This window comes from Rhinolophus hipposideros (genome assembly GCF_964194185.1).
Source record: "Rhinolophus hipposideros genome assembly, chromosome: 18".
Classification (NCBI taxonomy): Eukaryota; Metazoa; Chordata; class Mammalia; order Chiroptera; family Rhinolophidae; genus Rhinolophus; species Rhinolophus hipposideros.
The window spans coordinates 30,951,635-30,967,822 of record NC_138064.1 but is presented as its reverse complement, the minus strand read 5'-3'; the positions used below and the strand labels follow the sequence as shown (position 1 = coordinate 30,967,822).

The following is a 16,188-nucleotide window of genomic DNA, read 5'->3' as shown; positions in this document are numbered from 1 at the left end:
TAGTGGATGTACATTTAAATGAAGACCCTGTCAAACTATTTCAAAGTGGTTTTACCATTATATATTTTCACTAGCAGTGTATGAAAGCCTCATTTCCTCCATGTTCTTGACAATATTTAGTTCTGACTTTTAAGACAAATTATTATTTTTTTACCATTATTAAGGGAGGACAGTGGTTTTCCTCATTATGATTTTTAATTTGCATTTCCCTAGTGTCTAATGATGTTGAATATCTCCTTATGTGCTCATTTGCCATTTGAATATCTTCTCTGATGAAATGTCTGCTTAAATCTTTCTTTGGCCCTTATTTTTCAATTGGGTTGTTAGTTTTATCATTGTTGTTAGAGTTTTTGAGAGTTCTTTATATATTTAGGATCCTTTATCTGATATGTAATTTGTAAATATTTTCTCCCAGCCTGTGACTTGTCTTTTTCATTCTCTTAACAGTGTCTTTAAGACACATTTTACTTTTAACAAATTCCAATGTGCAAATTTGTTCTTCAATGGATCGTTCTTTTGTTGACATAATTTCCACTTTCAATGTTTCTTTAAATATTTGGTAGGATACAGTTCACCTGTGAAACCATTTGGATTTGGAATTTTATTATGAGGAAGGTTTAAAAACACAAATTCAATAACTTTATTAGTAATGGAGTTATTAATAACCACTATTAATTAGTGGTTAGTAATTAATAGTACTAATTTAATTAGTACCCACTATTGTGGTTATCTATGTTTTTCTTAGTGAGCTTTGGTAATTTGTGTCCTTCAAGTAATATGTCCATTTCATATACATTGACAAATTTATTGGCCTCAAATTATATATATAATCCCTTACCATCTTTTTACTGTCTGCAGAATCTTTAGGTATAATCACCTTTCTCATTCCTGACACTGGTAAATTTTGTCTTCTGTCTTTTTCTTGCTATAATTATGGCTAGAGGTTTATCAATTTTACTGCTCTTCTCAAAAACCAGCATTTGTTTTTCATTTTTTATTTTTCTCTATTGTTCTATTTCATTGATTTCTACTCTGATCTTAATTTGTTCTTTTCTTCTGCTTACTTTGTGTTTAATTTGCTTTTCTTTTTCTAGTTTCTTAAAGTGCAAGCAAAGCTCATCGATTTGAGACCTTTCTTCATTTCTAATACATGTGTGTAATGCTATAAAATTCCTCAAGTACTGCTTAGTAGCTTAGTACTTGAATATTTTGATCTTTTGTCATTTTCATTCAGTTCAAAATACTTTCTAATTTCCCTTTTTATTTTATCTTTAACTTTATCTTTTATCTTTATCTTTATTTTAAGTAATTTGGAAGTGTGTTATTTAGTTTCCAAATATTTGGGGATTTTTCAGAGACCTTTCTGTTAATCATTTCTAATGTAATTCTATTGTAGTTAAAGAACATACTTTGTGTTATTTGCATCCTGTTAAATTTGTTGAGGCGTATTTTATGGTCCATAGTATGATCTATCTTAGTTACTATCCTGTGCGCCCTTGAAAAGGATGTATATTTTGCTATTGTTGGGTGAGATGTTCTACAAATGTCAATTAGATCAAGATGGTTGATTATGTTGTTCAAATATTCTATATTCTTTATTGAGTTTCTCTCTTTCAGTTTTATCAGTGATTGGGAGAAAGGTGTTGAAGTTTCCAAATGTAATTTTGGTTTTTCTATTTACTTTTGCAATTCGGTCGGTTTTTGCTTCACGTGTTTTAAAATTTTATTATTAGCTACATAAATGTTTACGATTCTTATGTCTCTCTTGATGAATTGATTCCTTTATGATTATGAAATGACTTTCTTTATTCTTGGCACTATATTTTGCTCTGAGGTCTCCTTTGTCTGATGTGAGCGTAGCCACTCCAGCTTTCTTTTGATTGGTGTTAGCAAAATATATGTTTTTTCTATCCTATTATTTTTGAACCTATTTGTCTCTTTCTATTTAAAGTGTGTTTCTTGGAGGCAGCATATAGTTGGATCCTTTAACGTTTTCAAAAACAAAGACATCATAAAGACTTTTAAGACATGAAAAGATCTTCACTATAAGAAACACTGAAGGATACCCAATAGGCAGAAATCTTTTTTCTTTCAGCACTTTAAAAATGTTGCTTCATTGTCTTCACGCTTGCATTGTTTATGACCAGAAATACGCTGTCATACTCATCTTTGTTCCACTCTGTAGGTAGCGTCTTTGTTTTTGTGTGTTTGTGTGTGTGTGTGACTTTTACAATGTTCTCTTTTTCACTAATTTTTTAGCAATTTGATTACAAAGTGCGTTGGTGCAGTCTTCTTCATACTTCCCGTGCTTGGGATTTATTGAGATTCTTGAATCATTGGGTTTATAGTTTTCAACAAATTTAAAATTTTGACATTATTTTTTCAAATATTTTTTTCTGTCTCCCCTTCTCTGGGGACTAAAATCACACGTATATTTAGGCAATTGGCTCCACATGTTTCTTTTTCTTTTCTGTGTCTTATTTTGGATAGTTTTTAGTGTATGTTTTTGTATTCACTAATCTTTTGTAAGTTCTAATATTCCTTGAAGTCTACCCAGTGAATTTTTAATTTCATACATTTTAATTTTTATCTGTAGAAGTCCAGTTAGGATCTTTTTAATGTCTTCCATATTTCTACTTAATTTTTTGAACACATGAAATACTGTTTTAATAACAATATTCTTGCTTGCTCTCCTATTATGTATATTTGTTCTGGCTCATTTCAATTGATTGACTTATCTCTTTATTGTAGTCATGTTTTCCTACTACTTTGCATGCCTGCTAATTTTTGATTAATGTCAGATATTGTGAATATTACTTTTTTAGGTGTTGGATATATTTGAATTCCTATCAATCTTCTTGATACTTGTGAAATACACTTACTTCACTTAACAGTTTGATCCTGTCACGTCTTCTTTTAAGATTTGTTAGTTGGGACTGGAGGAGTGCACGGTCTGGGGCTAATTAATTCCTACTACTGAGACAAGACCCTTTTGTGTGTTCTACACAATACTCCATAAATCTTGAGGTTTCAGGCTGGCTGGTGGGAATAGGCACTAATCCTGTTCCTGTGTGAGTACCCGGAACTGTTACCTCCCACTCCTTCGGTAATTTTTCCCTTGGCCTAAGGTAGTTTCCTTACATACACGCGCTGATCAGTGGTACTAAGCGAAATCCTCAAGGGCAACTCACTGAAGATCTTCTGAGTTTTCTTTTTGTGCAGTTTTCTTCTCTCTGTTATGTTGTCCTGTGAATTTTAGCTGCCTGTTTTCTCTGGACTCTCAGCTCTGTCTCCTCAACGTAAGGAGGTTGCTGGATTGCACCTGGGTTTCTTCCTTGCACCCTGTCCCGGAATCTCTCTTAATGCGGAAGCTGGAGAAGTTGTGGGGCTTATCTTTTGTTTCTCCTCTCTGACGTATCACACCGTCCTTTACTGCCTGGCCTCTAGTGGCTTGCAAACTGCTGTTTCATTTAAACTGCTATCCATCTTATTGTTGTTTTAGGCAAAGGGTAAATCTGGTCTCTATTATTCCACCTTGACCAGAGCACAAATGCTGTGCCACTTCATTCTAGTTTGTATGTTAACCATATGATCAGCAAAGCAAAGGGCAACATAGAGAAGTAAGGAGGATTATGTGGCATTCAGATTAAAAAAGTGGCTTCCAGAAATGTATAAATAAGAAAATAAGTGCAATTCAGCCTTGTTTTTGTATTTTTTGTTTTTAACCAGGCAACTACTTATGAAAATACCCAAAACACTTTACTTTCTTAGGCTATTATAATAAATTGAGTGAATTGAAGATGGTAGAAGTAAAAAATGAAATAATAGGATAAACAGAGTAAGTTAAAACATCACAGGATCGAAAAAGTCTGTATAGGCTGGGGGGTGAATAAATGTCATTGAAATTTTGGGTTGCAATGGGCATATTTGAAGAATTATATTTTAAATGTTTTTTGTTGGCTTATGAAAGGAATATAGGTGCAAATGCTACCATGAGATTGCCCATCTTTAGGGAGATGTGCTGAGTCAGTATAAGGGGGTGGGGCTGGAAGGGAAGCAAAAATTCTCCATGATGAGTAGATAGCAGGGAGAAATGCGGGTATTTTGTGGCCCGTCATTCCAAATTCTTAAACCCAATGACATAGGAATATTTAGTGGCTTCTCATTTCATCGAAGCCTCATAATTATATTTTCTCTGTGTCTTAGCATATTAAACTCTTAGTAGGGTTTTTGAAATATTTGGAATCAAAGAGCAAATGAAGAAAAACTGAGGCCTAGAGCAAGGACTTGGCTGCTCCGACCCTAAAGGAGGAACTTAGAGATTCCTTCAGTCCTTGAGAGATATTGTTAGAAGGTGGGGACCTCTTTCTTCTCTTAATCTTCTCTTCATCGGCTGAAACAGAGGGTGAGTATTGCTCTTGAATCCACCAGGCAGCATCCCAACTGCTGCGGTGAAATAAAAGATCACTCTGTCAATAATAGAAGTTAAACCAACTTTATAAAGGCACCAGCAAAACATATGTGCTTCAAGATGGTGATAGGTGTTTGAGAAATCTAGCCAGGCAGTTCTAGAGGTCTCTTCACATTTTAAAGCTATTTCCATTTGCCTAACAGAACAGTAATAACCTCATTAGCCTTTGATGAAGTAAGCCTTTTGGCTTATTCTCCAAGTTTTGTCAAATGTTCTTATGCATTATATTTAGATCTCTGGTTTGAATGAATTTATAAGATTTCCCATATAACAATTCCAGTATTTTGTTGAGAATAATGTGACTTGTATTCTTGAGCAAACTGACAATCTATGACTCTTCAGTAACATCCAATCATACTTTCTACAGAAATTAATATGTGGAACAGTATCATAAAGTGTGTGTGCGTGTGTGTGTGTGTGTGTGTGTGTGTGTGTGTGTGTGAAAAAGTAATGGTAAAATGCATTTCAGAATCTATAAATATAGCATAAATTCGGACCCATGGAAAACTTCAATAAATTGGTTTTAACAGATCCAATAAAAATTTTGTCACAAGAGTGGGAGAAAGCACTTTGCCCACTTCTTAAAATATGTATGTATTCAGTCCCCAAACATTTCTTGAGAAGCTGCTATCAGCGAGTCTTTGTTATCTGCCCTCAATAATCTTGAGAAAGCAGTTATGGGATATTTTCTGTTCCACTAGCACCTGGATTTTCAAAACAACAATAGTCCTTTATATTGTTCCCTTTCAGAAAAATGAATATGGCCAGTTGGTAAGGATGTATGCTTATAATTTGTACTCAGTGTCTTTAAAAAAATTCTATAATTTTATAGCTTTATCTTACAACTCCTATGGGAAATTTTTAATAAATATCAAGTCAAAAAAAGCCCATCCCTATAAAATTTTTATCATTGTTATTTGTATGTAATATTACAGAAAACACACTTCTGTACCTTCTATTCTTATAATTCTGAACTTTTAATTTCCTTTGTAAAAGTGAGCTCTTGATAGTAGAACCTTCACCAATGTTGTCAAGCTCTATTATCACCAGGACTTTTGCTTCATCGCTCTTACCAGAAATTTGCAAGATTTACTTGTGTTATAGAATTCAAAGCTAACCCTTTGGCTGTGCCTGTTGAACCAGACTTGACATTTGCTTCTGTTCAGGAAAAATGCTTTAGCTGCCAAACTAATATCTCTGCACAGTGAGAAGCAAATATCATGGAAGCAAAATAAATACTTCCTTAAATGATTTTTTTTAAATGTGAACATAGAAAATGGAAACTCATCCTTCTTGAGGTAATCAGAAAAGGTCAGCGATCAAGCTGTGTCTCAGTCCTTGGAGGAAAACACCCACTCTGAAAACAGATGATGACTCAATTGTGGCAAAGGGGCTACCATGCCAGGCTCACTTTCTGTGTGATGCCTCGTGTCACTTTTTCTCTGTGTGGTGCCCCACTCCCAACTCTAGGAATCAATCCTTGAGATGTCACACCTTGACACCTAATTATACTAGTGCATGGTGTGTGAAAAACAAATTAACCTTTTATCACTTGTTTAAACCTCTTTCATGTTACATGAGTTTTTATGCCCTTAGCTCTCTATATGCTCTTTTTCTATCCATGCGGCATTATCTCTTATGACTCTCAGTGGGTGGTTCCCAGGGCCACATTTTCTGTTTTCATTTCTTTTTGGAGCTTTGGTCTTATGGTTCATACAATTGGAAAACCACTCACCACACAGTCATCCACTGAGGTACTCATGTTTACCCCAAAGGAGATCTTTCTCTGATACGGGCCACGGGCCACCTCCCTAGAACACCCTCCTCATTCCTTTCCACCTGACTGGGTGCTGCCTGTTCTTCAAGACTCACATCAGGTCTCTGTTCTCTGTGAAACTTGCTTTGTTTCCCCCAAACACATGATAATCTACCCATTATACTCTCCTGTCCCACTTATTATGTGAGTGCTCATCTTGGCTCTTTTTATTTGCTACCTTTCATTCTTATTTGCCTTTTAATGTATATGTTCAATTTCCTCATTCCTCCAATGTTGTAAGGATCGGCCATATTGCCGTGCTCAAAAATTGTCTGTGGCCAATGATAATGATGTTGGTTGACGTAGTGCCTTTGCCAGTTGTCAAGGACACGGTAGGTACCCACATAAGATTTCTGGAAAGGGAAGAAAATGGCACCATTATCACTCTTGCTGTCTTAGGGGGCTCTTCTTTGAGAAATCTCAAGGAATTTACAAGCAGCACTAGGAAAAAAAAATCTCTGGCAGCACCACTAATGTATCTTGAGGATGGAATACTCACATGCAAATAAGCAGGAATAAAACACAGCAAGATTGAATCTGGGCCCAATGCAGACATTCTTTTATTCCTTGGCTTTGGCCTACTTTGGCATCTGGCCAAATAACTCCTTGTCTCTGAACACATCTGTTCTTGGTTTTATCTGCTTGATAGGGGTCCCTTCTCTACTCTAGAGACTGCTCCTTATTAAGTGAATCCTTTGGATTTCTTGGCTTCTGAGGGCCACACACTGGTTTCTGACCCAAGCTCCTGATTTTGCTGCCTTATTTATCTACACCCCTCTCCTACTGCCAGGTCTAACCAATATATTTTGGTTGTAATTTGCAGTCATTGCTCGGAAACTGCTATTTAAAGACCATATTGAGAGTCTTTTGTGATTCACAGTTTTTAAATTTGAAGAGTTTCTTAGGTTCCTGAATTATATTTTTATTTGGCTTTTCTGTGTTTTCACACAGGTTCTTGCCCTGTGACATTAAAAAAAAAAAAATCCTACTAATGTCAGGCTCAGTCTATCTTGCATCTTTACCTCCCACTATTGGTCATGGCTCAGTAAATGAATCATCCACTCTGATGTAAGTGTATCTTGGAGAATTAGCTGATGGCATCTGTGACAATCTCATGGCAGCCATCTTGCTTAAAGCTTTTCTGTCTGGAGCCAGTTCTCCAATATTGTTGGATTCCTTGATGAGGATAATAGAGATAACACAGCAGTATTTATCCAGTTTTCTTCACTTATTTTGATTATGAAATGCAGGAACATCAAGTTTTCTGTATATAATTCCTGTGGTTTGAAATTAGAGCATCAGAATATGTTGTATTGTGTCTAACTGATTTAGAAAGAATTTAATGATGCTTATGCCAGTGGTGGAAGACATGCTCAGGTTCTCTGAAAGCTTTCATAAGCCCTGGGAAGCTTTCAGGTGATGAGGCCCTTCCTCTTGTATCCATTCTCCCACAGTCAGATTTGGCTACTGGTTTGGGCCAGTGGGCATCAATGCGGATCGATATTCATGGCAAAAGCCGTCTTTAGCTCCCTTGCTCAGTCAGCCACTGACTATTAAGAAAAATTAAGCATGGGGCAACTGGATGTCCACATGCAAAAGAATGAAGATTTAAAAAAAAAATAGATCAAAGACCTAAATGTCAGAGCTAAAACTATAAAACTCTTAGGAGAGAACATAGGTATTATTCTTCATGACCTCGGATAGGGCAGTGGTTTCTCAGATATGACAGTAAAAGCATAAACAGCTAATGAAAACATAGATAAATTGACTTCATTAAAATGTAAAACTTCAATACTTCAAAAAACACCACCAAAAATGTGAAACGGTAACCCACAGAGGGGGAGAAAATATCTGCAAATCATATATCTGATAAGGATCGAGTACCCATAATATATAAAAATCTCTTACAACTCAATAATAAAAAGACAAACAGCCCAATTTAAAAATTGGCAAAGATTTTTAATAGACGTTCCTCCAAAGAAGATATACAAATGGCAAATAAGCAGTTGAAAAGATGCATAACATCATTAGTTATCAGAGAAAGGTAATTCAAAATCACAGTGGGATACCACTTCCATTCACTAGGATGGCTATCATGAAAACGATAAGTAATAATAAGGGTTGAAAAGGATGTGGAGAAATTGGAACCCTTGTACACTGCCAGTAAGAATGTAAAATAGAACAGCCACTGTGGAAAACAGTTTGGCAGTTTCTCAAAAAGTTAAGCATAGAATTACTATATAACCTAGCAATTCCATATATATACACATATATAGTGTGTGTGTGTGTATATATATATATATTCAAAGGGAATTGAAATTATACGTTCCACAAAAACTTGTACACAAATGTTCATAGCAACATTATTTATAGCAGACAAAAGTGGAAACGACCCAAATGTCTGCTAGCTGATGAATGAATTAAAAGTAATGTGGTATATCCATGCAGTGGAATATTATTCATCAATAAAAAGGAATGACATTTTGATACATGCTATAATATGGATGAACTTTTAAAACATCAAACTAAGTGAAAGAAGTGAGACACAAAAGGCCATATATTATTCCATACATAGGAAAATAGGCAGTAGATTGGTTGCCAGGGCTCTTTGGGAGGTAACAAAAAGTTTGTGTAATTAGGTAGTGGCAAGTTTACACAACTTTGTCATTATACTAAAAAACACTAAATCTTATACTTTAAAGGGTGGGGGGGATTATAGTATGTAAATTTTATGTCAATAAAAAAAATGAAGGCAGCTTTGATCTTAAGTCTCTGCTTTCCCTTGCCATCCATAACGAACCCCCCCATCACCCATGTCTGTGTCAGGTCAAAATTATTTTCCCATTTAAATTCATCACCTTTATTCTTAAAGGCAACTAGATCATAGTTTCTTTGAAAACTAATGGGCTTTCTTTTAGCACGAAACAGTGACTCTCTCTGTATTTTCAAGTGCAGGTGCAATGACTTCAGAAGCTGAAGTTCTGTAGTTCATGACTTTGAAAGAAATGGAGGTCTTTTTTTAAAAGTAAGGACAAAGTCAGAGAGTCTTGCTTTGAATTTCCTCAATCTTTGAAATAGGAAAAGAGCCACATAGTGTATATTTATTAGAATTCCAATGGCAATGTACATGTTTCTCATGCTGTTAATGATAGGACAGAATTTTTGTATTTGGGAGTAAGTCTGCATAACCCCGTCTTCAACTTTGGTAGACATCATAGACCGTGCTTAAGTTACCCTTTGGGCTTCATCTTCTTTGGATAATGAAACTCTGTAAGTAGCTAGCAAAGTCATGCTAACGTTAGTTTAGGTGGATACATAAAAAGACATCTCAAGTGAACCAGAAACAGAAAGGGGAATAGGGATAGTGATTTGTGCAAGTGGTTATTCTTCTTGGGATTCATTATGTCCAACCAAGAACAATGAATGGACAAACTTTGGTAGATTGGATCATGCTAGTGGTGGGCTGGAAATCTTTACACCGTTAAGCACTGGCAAGTAACCTTCTCAAACTTCAAATAGCTTCTATTTTATTCATTATCGAGACCTGACTTCTCTTTCCCAAGAAACATTTCAACTTGGTGCAGTATGGCTTTGCTCAGCCAGCTAGCTCAGCCAAGTTGATAGAACCAAGTGGAGAGGAAGCTTCCAGGACTTTCAGTGGGAAGTCCAACCCTATCCCTGGGGAGATATGGGCCCCATTGTCGTGTAGGACCATGCCAAGTCAGCTTGTGAAGGATCATGGTTCCATTGCCCAGTGTCTCTGGCATCCTCTGGCTAAGGTTTTAGTTTTAGATCTAGGACTCCAGGACTTTTAGACTCCCGTGCCATGCCTTAACGCTGCACACTCCCTTGTTTGACACTCATCCTCTCACCCTCTCACTCATCTTTGTTCCGTCTTTGTACCTGGCCCATCTGATTGTGCTTTATCAGCTTGGTCCAGAGTCATCCTCCCTATTCAGTGTACCTAAGGCTTCATCCTCCAGGATTTGGCAGCAGGATGGGTAGGTCCAAATGAACCTATAAACAATGGTCTCTATCTCTACACTCTAGTATTTGTAAAGAAGTGGTACTCAGCCTGTAATGAGCATCAGAATTACAGAGTGGGATAGGGGTGGTTAATGAAAACATAGATTGCTGGACCCTACCCCCAGAGTTTCTGGTTCAGGAGGTTTGGGGTGTGGCCTGTAAATTTGTATTCCAACGTGCTCCCAGGTGCCGCTACTGCTGCTGGTCAGGGACCACTTTGGGAACCTCTTTTCTAGAACTCCCTTTTGGGTTTACTCTTTGTTTGTTAAATGTGGTCACAATGAATCCAAATATAGGAAACGTTATTATACTTCTTAAGCAAGTTTGAATTGTTTTACAGTTATTTAGAACATGGTATATATTCAATTTGGCATACTCAAAATATTATTAACGCCTCTTATTTTAGTATAAATTACCGGGGTGAAAATACACAGTATGATTTAACAATAATGCCACGTTGACCATGGCATAGATAATTGAAGTCTCAATTTTTGTTTCTGTATCATGCCTTCTCTCTTTTCATCCTTCACTTCTCTTCTTCCTCCCTTCCTTCCTCAACTATTTATTTAGTACCTGCTCTGCATCTGACACTGAGCTCAGGCATAGTGTACAGAGAAAAACAGAGATAAATAAGTTTGCCGTCAAGTCAGACATGAAAAGAGGTGACTACAATGACATGTAACAGCGGCTGTGGTGGGAGTTCATGTGTGACAGTAGTGAGGAGATGAGCTTGGCATTAGGGGTAGTGGGACAGCAGGAAAGCTATCCTAGCCAGATGCAGAACTGAAGAGCCAACACGGAATTTATAGCCTCCTAAGAAGGAAACGCATTATAGTAGCATTAATGGTACAATGTTGTTGTTTTTTTCCTCCTTTGCTAAGTAGATTACTTTGCACCCTTCAGTGAAAGAATTATGAACTGGTTAGAAAGACCGTGAACAAGCATGAAACATGATGCTCAGCATTTAAACTTTTAAAGAAAATAACTACTTGTACTTCATCTCGTAGACATAGTTATATAATAATTTTGTCCAGTGATAAAAATCATAGAAATACTTTAGGGAAGTTGAAGAAGTTCTCTATCACGAGGTTGTATAAATGGATGGATTCTAGATCAGCTGAGATATACAGACCTTAGGACGCACTGGTCCAGGAGAGACTCAGAAGTGAGGACTCTGAGTTGGAGAATATATTCTAGAGGAAGGTCTTTGCCGTGGAAAGACTCCACCTTCTAAACCAGCTAGAGCTGGGAACAATTGTGTGGTACTCCCCTTGGAAATAAGATCTTTCCATTATGTCCTAATACTCCAGGTCTGGCTACTTCTCAAGAATCCTTTCTCTTGCTTATAAAATGAGCACATGTGCTTAGACCTCTACTATATTAGGTTGTAAGCGTGTGTCTCAATGAGTGGATAATCATACAGCATTAAAAAAAGCAGAACAAGGTCAACCTGGCACAGTTTTTAAGAACATGGCCCTAGACTTACTGCTGGGTAGAGCCAAGACCCAGGTCTGTCCCTTACAACCATTGTGATTTGGAGCAAATTACTTAACATCACTGAGCCTAAGTTTTCTCATCTATAAAACTGGGATATTATGCAAAATTTTTACATTAATAAAATAATATATGAAAAGTATTGACACAGTTATAAAACAATGGCAAAATAGCCACAAAGACTAAGAACATTTGGTATAAATGCAGTTTAATCAATCTGGAGGTTGCATGGAAAGATACAGTCATCTACCAGTACCCGGTAAGAAGTGTCAGAAGTAGTTGCTTTACAATGATAAGTCATTTGAGACAGAATCACCGTTAGGCCAGAAGAAGCACAAGTTTATCAGTGCATCAGCTGATCAGCATGTTGGGGGAATCACATGATCACAACTAAACTTTTATTTGTTTTCGATGGCTTGGGTTATATTGGGACCCTGAATCTGCAAACACAGCATCAGTGAGGAGCTGGTTAAAACTTTTCAGTTTAATTATTGAGAAAGGAAAATATTGTATTTAGTGGGATAAGATCGCTTACTCAAGGTAAGTTCTGAGAACTGAACAGTTTCATGGTGATGATACTTTTAGTTAAAGCAAAAGCAAATGAATTCCACCAAGCAACCATCCTAACCATATGCCCCCACAAAGAAATTAGGAGTGCGACTCTTATGTTTTATTGGCAAATGTATCTTCATATCTACTATTTTAAACAATTTTTGCTTTAGAGCATTCATAAATCTGCCTTCTCTGATTTTTTAAAAACAAACATAAGCATTATTATCATCAGTCAAAAGGATAAATTAAAAGTAGAGATGCTTGAGTTAGGAGCTGCTTACTATGTGCCACTCACTAAATTAAGTGCTTTACAAGTATCAGTTTCATTTACTCTTCATAATAACTCAGTGATATGTACCCGTTTTACAGATAAGAAACATGAGGCTTAGAGGGGTTTGTCACTTGCCCAAGCTTTCACGTACTATTCAGCTGGTAAGTGACTGGATTTGAACCCAGTTTCTTTATAAGTACATGACTTAACCATTATGCCATGCTGCCTCCCCAGTTAGTTTCAGTTTGCCATGGTGGATCATTAAATCACAGATCAGTCTCTCGTCCAGTGCCTGCTGCTGGTCACCCAACAAGCTAGGCCTTCAGCTTATATCTCATTAGCAAGACGCACCAGAATCCCTGCCTGTAGGAGTGTAGGTACCTCTTAATGGGAGTGTGGGTGTTTCTGGGCCTCACACAGATGTCCGTCAAAATCTAACGTCAGCGTGCTCTCTCCAGGCCAGGGGTGGCCCCAGTTGTGGTAGGGTGCCTTACCAGTCCATGTTTCTTTTCTATTTCTTTGCTTGCGATGAAGACTGATCTCTTGGAGTGCTCTGGCTATTCAATGGCAGGAAGGGCTTTGCCTCAAGCAGTCTTGGGGTGTCTATTCAAATTTCCTGCAGATGCTTCAAGAAACACCCATTTCGTGAAGAAAAACATTCTTTTCTCACACAAAAGGCTTTAAAATAATACCTGAATTTCTTACTTGGAAACTTTGAGCTTTTTACTAGTTTGGAATTTTGTTTCTAGTACATTTTGCGTATTTTCCCCTAATTCCGTGTGAGGAGCCTGCATGAAAGGGCTGGGGACCCAGCTTCACCTTCTTTGCACTCAGATTCAGACTTCCAGGTGAATGAGGTCCACGTGGCCCAGGCCTGAGTGGAACTTGGCGACAGCAATGCTTGCTGAGACTGCAGAGACGGCCAGCGACACTTGTTCTCCAAACCAGCCTTGGTGTGCTTGTGTCTTCTTTGTTCACATCTTAAATCTCACCTCAGTTGTTTTTAATAACTCATAGAAAAGAAGAAATGTTTTCCCCTAAAATGTTTGAGATGTTGTATGTGGAAATTCGTAGCTGTGCTATGCATTTTCTTTCATTTTATTATTGCTACTATTAAAAGATACAATGAGTCTGTGCCATCTGCTAGTAATAATTAAAAACAATAATATGAATAGGGTATGCATCTGATCCTAGAGAGCTAGGGAATGTGGAGTTTTGGTTCAATGGTTATTTCACCTTTCTCTTCTTTTCTTTCTTAGAGACACACACATACTCTATGCTTATAAATTTTTAATAAATAGAATATGTTCAATATTGGTATGAACTAAATATTGGTATATACTAAAAAAAAGACTGTTCCAGAAACTGTTGTAAGATACATATGTCTGTAAATTATGTATATATGGATATATAATATCTGCATGATATATGCATTATATTCTGTGGTACATATACATTACGTATAACAATCTTAATAGTAAGTACTAATAATATCTCCATTTTTTACATATGAGGAAACGGAGGTACAGAGATAACTTGTTCAAGATCACACACACACACAGCTGATAAGTGGTGGGGCTAGAACTTATGTGCTTAATCTCTTCTGGGGACTCAGAAGGCACTTCAGATTTTTGTGGTAACTCAGAAATCCCCATTGAGAACCTTAGGTAAGAGTCTGGTTTAGTGGAAAAAAAATACTGGACCAGGAGTCCGGCCAACAGCATTTTAGCCCCAGTTCTCACTTTCCTCATTTAGAAAATGGAGATGATTATAACATCTGCCCATACGCCTCATAGAGATATTGGAAAGACAGATGCCATACTAGATGGGAAAGACATGTGAAAACACTTGAAGTATTACATGCATATTCAGAAAGGAGTTATCGTCAGTTTGGAAATTCTACGCTGAAACATTACCACTCTTAGCCCAGTACCCTCTTCACTCACCTGTGCTATATCGATGTGTCTTTAAACAAATTCACATGCTGATCTATGTTGGTTCCTATTGTGTCCTGCACGACAAGAGCTGTGGGATGCAAGAAGGGCAGCACAGGGTTAAGAAAGACAGTAGCCAAGAGTAAAGTGCAAGCAGGGGCGGGGAGAGGGACTCAAGCCTCAAGGACTGAGCCCCAAATCAGACCAACATATAGCTTTTGTTAGTTAACAAATGAGGAAGTAAAGCTTGTTATCTCCAAGGTCTGTGAGTTTCACGCCTGCTGGCTGTCTTCCCAGAAAGTCCCCATTGTGTTCCAGCACATACTGTGCCTTCACACACACGCACAGCCCCACGGGATGGAGTCATTGTTCTGAAACCATCCATTGAAGGGGAATGACCGATATCATTCCATCCCTTCTCAGTTTGCTGAGAAACTCCCTTGTGATATCCTGGGAAAGGCGTGAGGAACAAACAGTTTCGGCAGCTGTAAGGCAACAGGTTCCTTTTCTGGAGAAATGAGAGATGACATTCCCCCTGAGAATATGATCCTCTTGTTGCTATCGTAAGGAACATGTTACTCTAGTAAGGAATTGTTTTTCTTCACATTTGAGAAGCCATGCTTTTCTTTTGTCCCTTTCACCTAAGAGACTACAAGCCTATATTACAAATGAAAATTCCCTTTATGAATTTAAATCAAGTAAAATCAGAGATACTCAGAATATAAGGGGTCTCAATGAGGCAGGACCAAGACCTTTTTTTTACAGATAGAAAAACTGAGGGTCATCATGAAGGACCTACTTGGTATCACCCAGCAAATTTGGACCCAAGTGGGCCAAGAGCCCAAGTATCCTGCCTTCCAGCCTAGGGCCACTTCTACTTCCAGTTGGTTTGTTTTAGTCCTTTGTTTTATTACTAACAGCTCTTCTGCAAGGAATGCCTTCCCTCTCTAAGCATTTGTCCTTTGTTACCTATAGACGAAGACTGCATAAACTGGGCGTATCGAAGGTTACCCAAGTGGATTTCCTGCCAAGGGAAGTCGTGTCCTACTGTAAGGAGACGCAGACACCTCTGGCTACACACCAGTCTGAAGGTAAATGGTGTCTTTTGTTTACCTTCCGAATTATCTCTGGAGAAATTGCCAGGGTGTCACATCCTTCTTGTTGATTTCATAGCTTACAATAACAGATCTTCACGGGACACACACATAATGACACACCAAAGGCTTAAAGGTTCCTTTGGTTCTAATTTTGAAGAGTCTGGAGAGGGATCCTAGTGGTACACCTCCAAAAAGCCCATGGACTTTAAAATGGGTAACTTAGGTCAGTTTGTCAAAACTGTGTGAGGAGGGGGAAAATCATCAAAGGGTGTTGTAATAGAAACTTTTCTGAATTTTATCAGCAAGAAGAGTGTGTACGTTAAGATTCATTATGTGCAGGAGTCAGAAAACTACAGCCCACCACCTGTTCTTTGAAATAAAGTGTTTTAGAATATAGCCACACCCAGTCATTTATGTCTATATGGCTGCTTTCAGGCTACAATGGTAGGCGTGAGTGGTTGTGACAGAGAATTTATGGCTCACATAGCCCAAAATATTGACTATAATCTGGCGCTTTATAGAAAAAC

At 37.5% G+C, this 16,188-nt stretch overlaps 1 protein-coding gene across 8 annotated transcripts in view; it reads left to right on the top strand.

Annotated features, from left to right (window-relative positions):
* Positions 1-16,188, top strand: part of DYNC1I1 (dynein cytoplasmic 1 intermediate chain 1) — a 289,426-nt gene that overhangs the window by 56,965 nt on the left and 216,273 nt on the right. For all 8 annotated transcript variants that reach the window (XM_081079542.1, XM_081079541.1, XM_081079540.1 and 5 more), the window contains one exon: positions 15,540-15,655. In XM_081079542.1, coding sequence (XP_080935668.1) covers positions 15,540-15,655 — 116 coding nt within the window. The remainder of the gene's footprint in view (positions 1-15,539; positions 15,656-16,188) is intronic.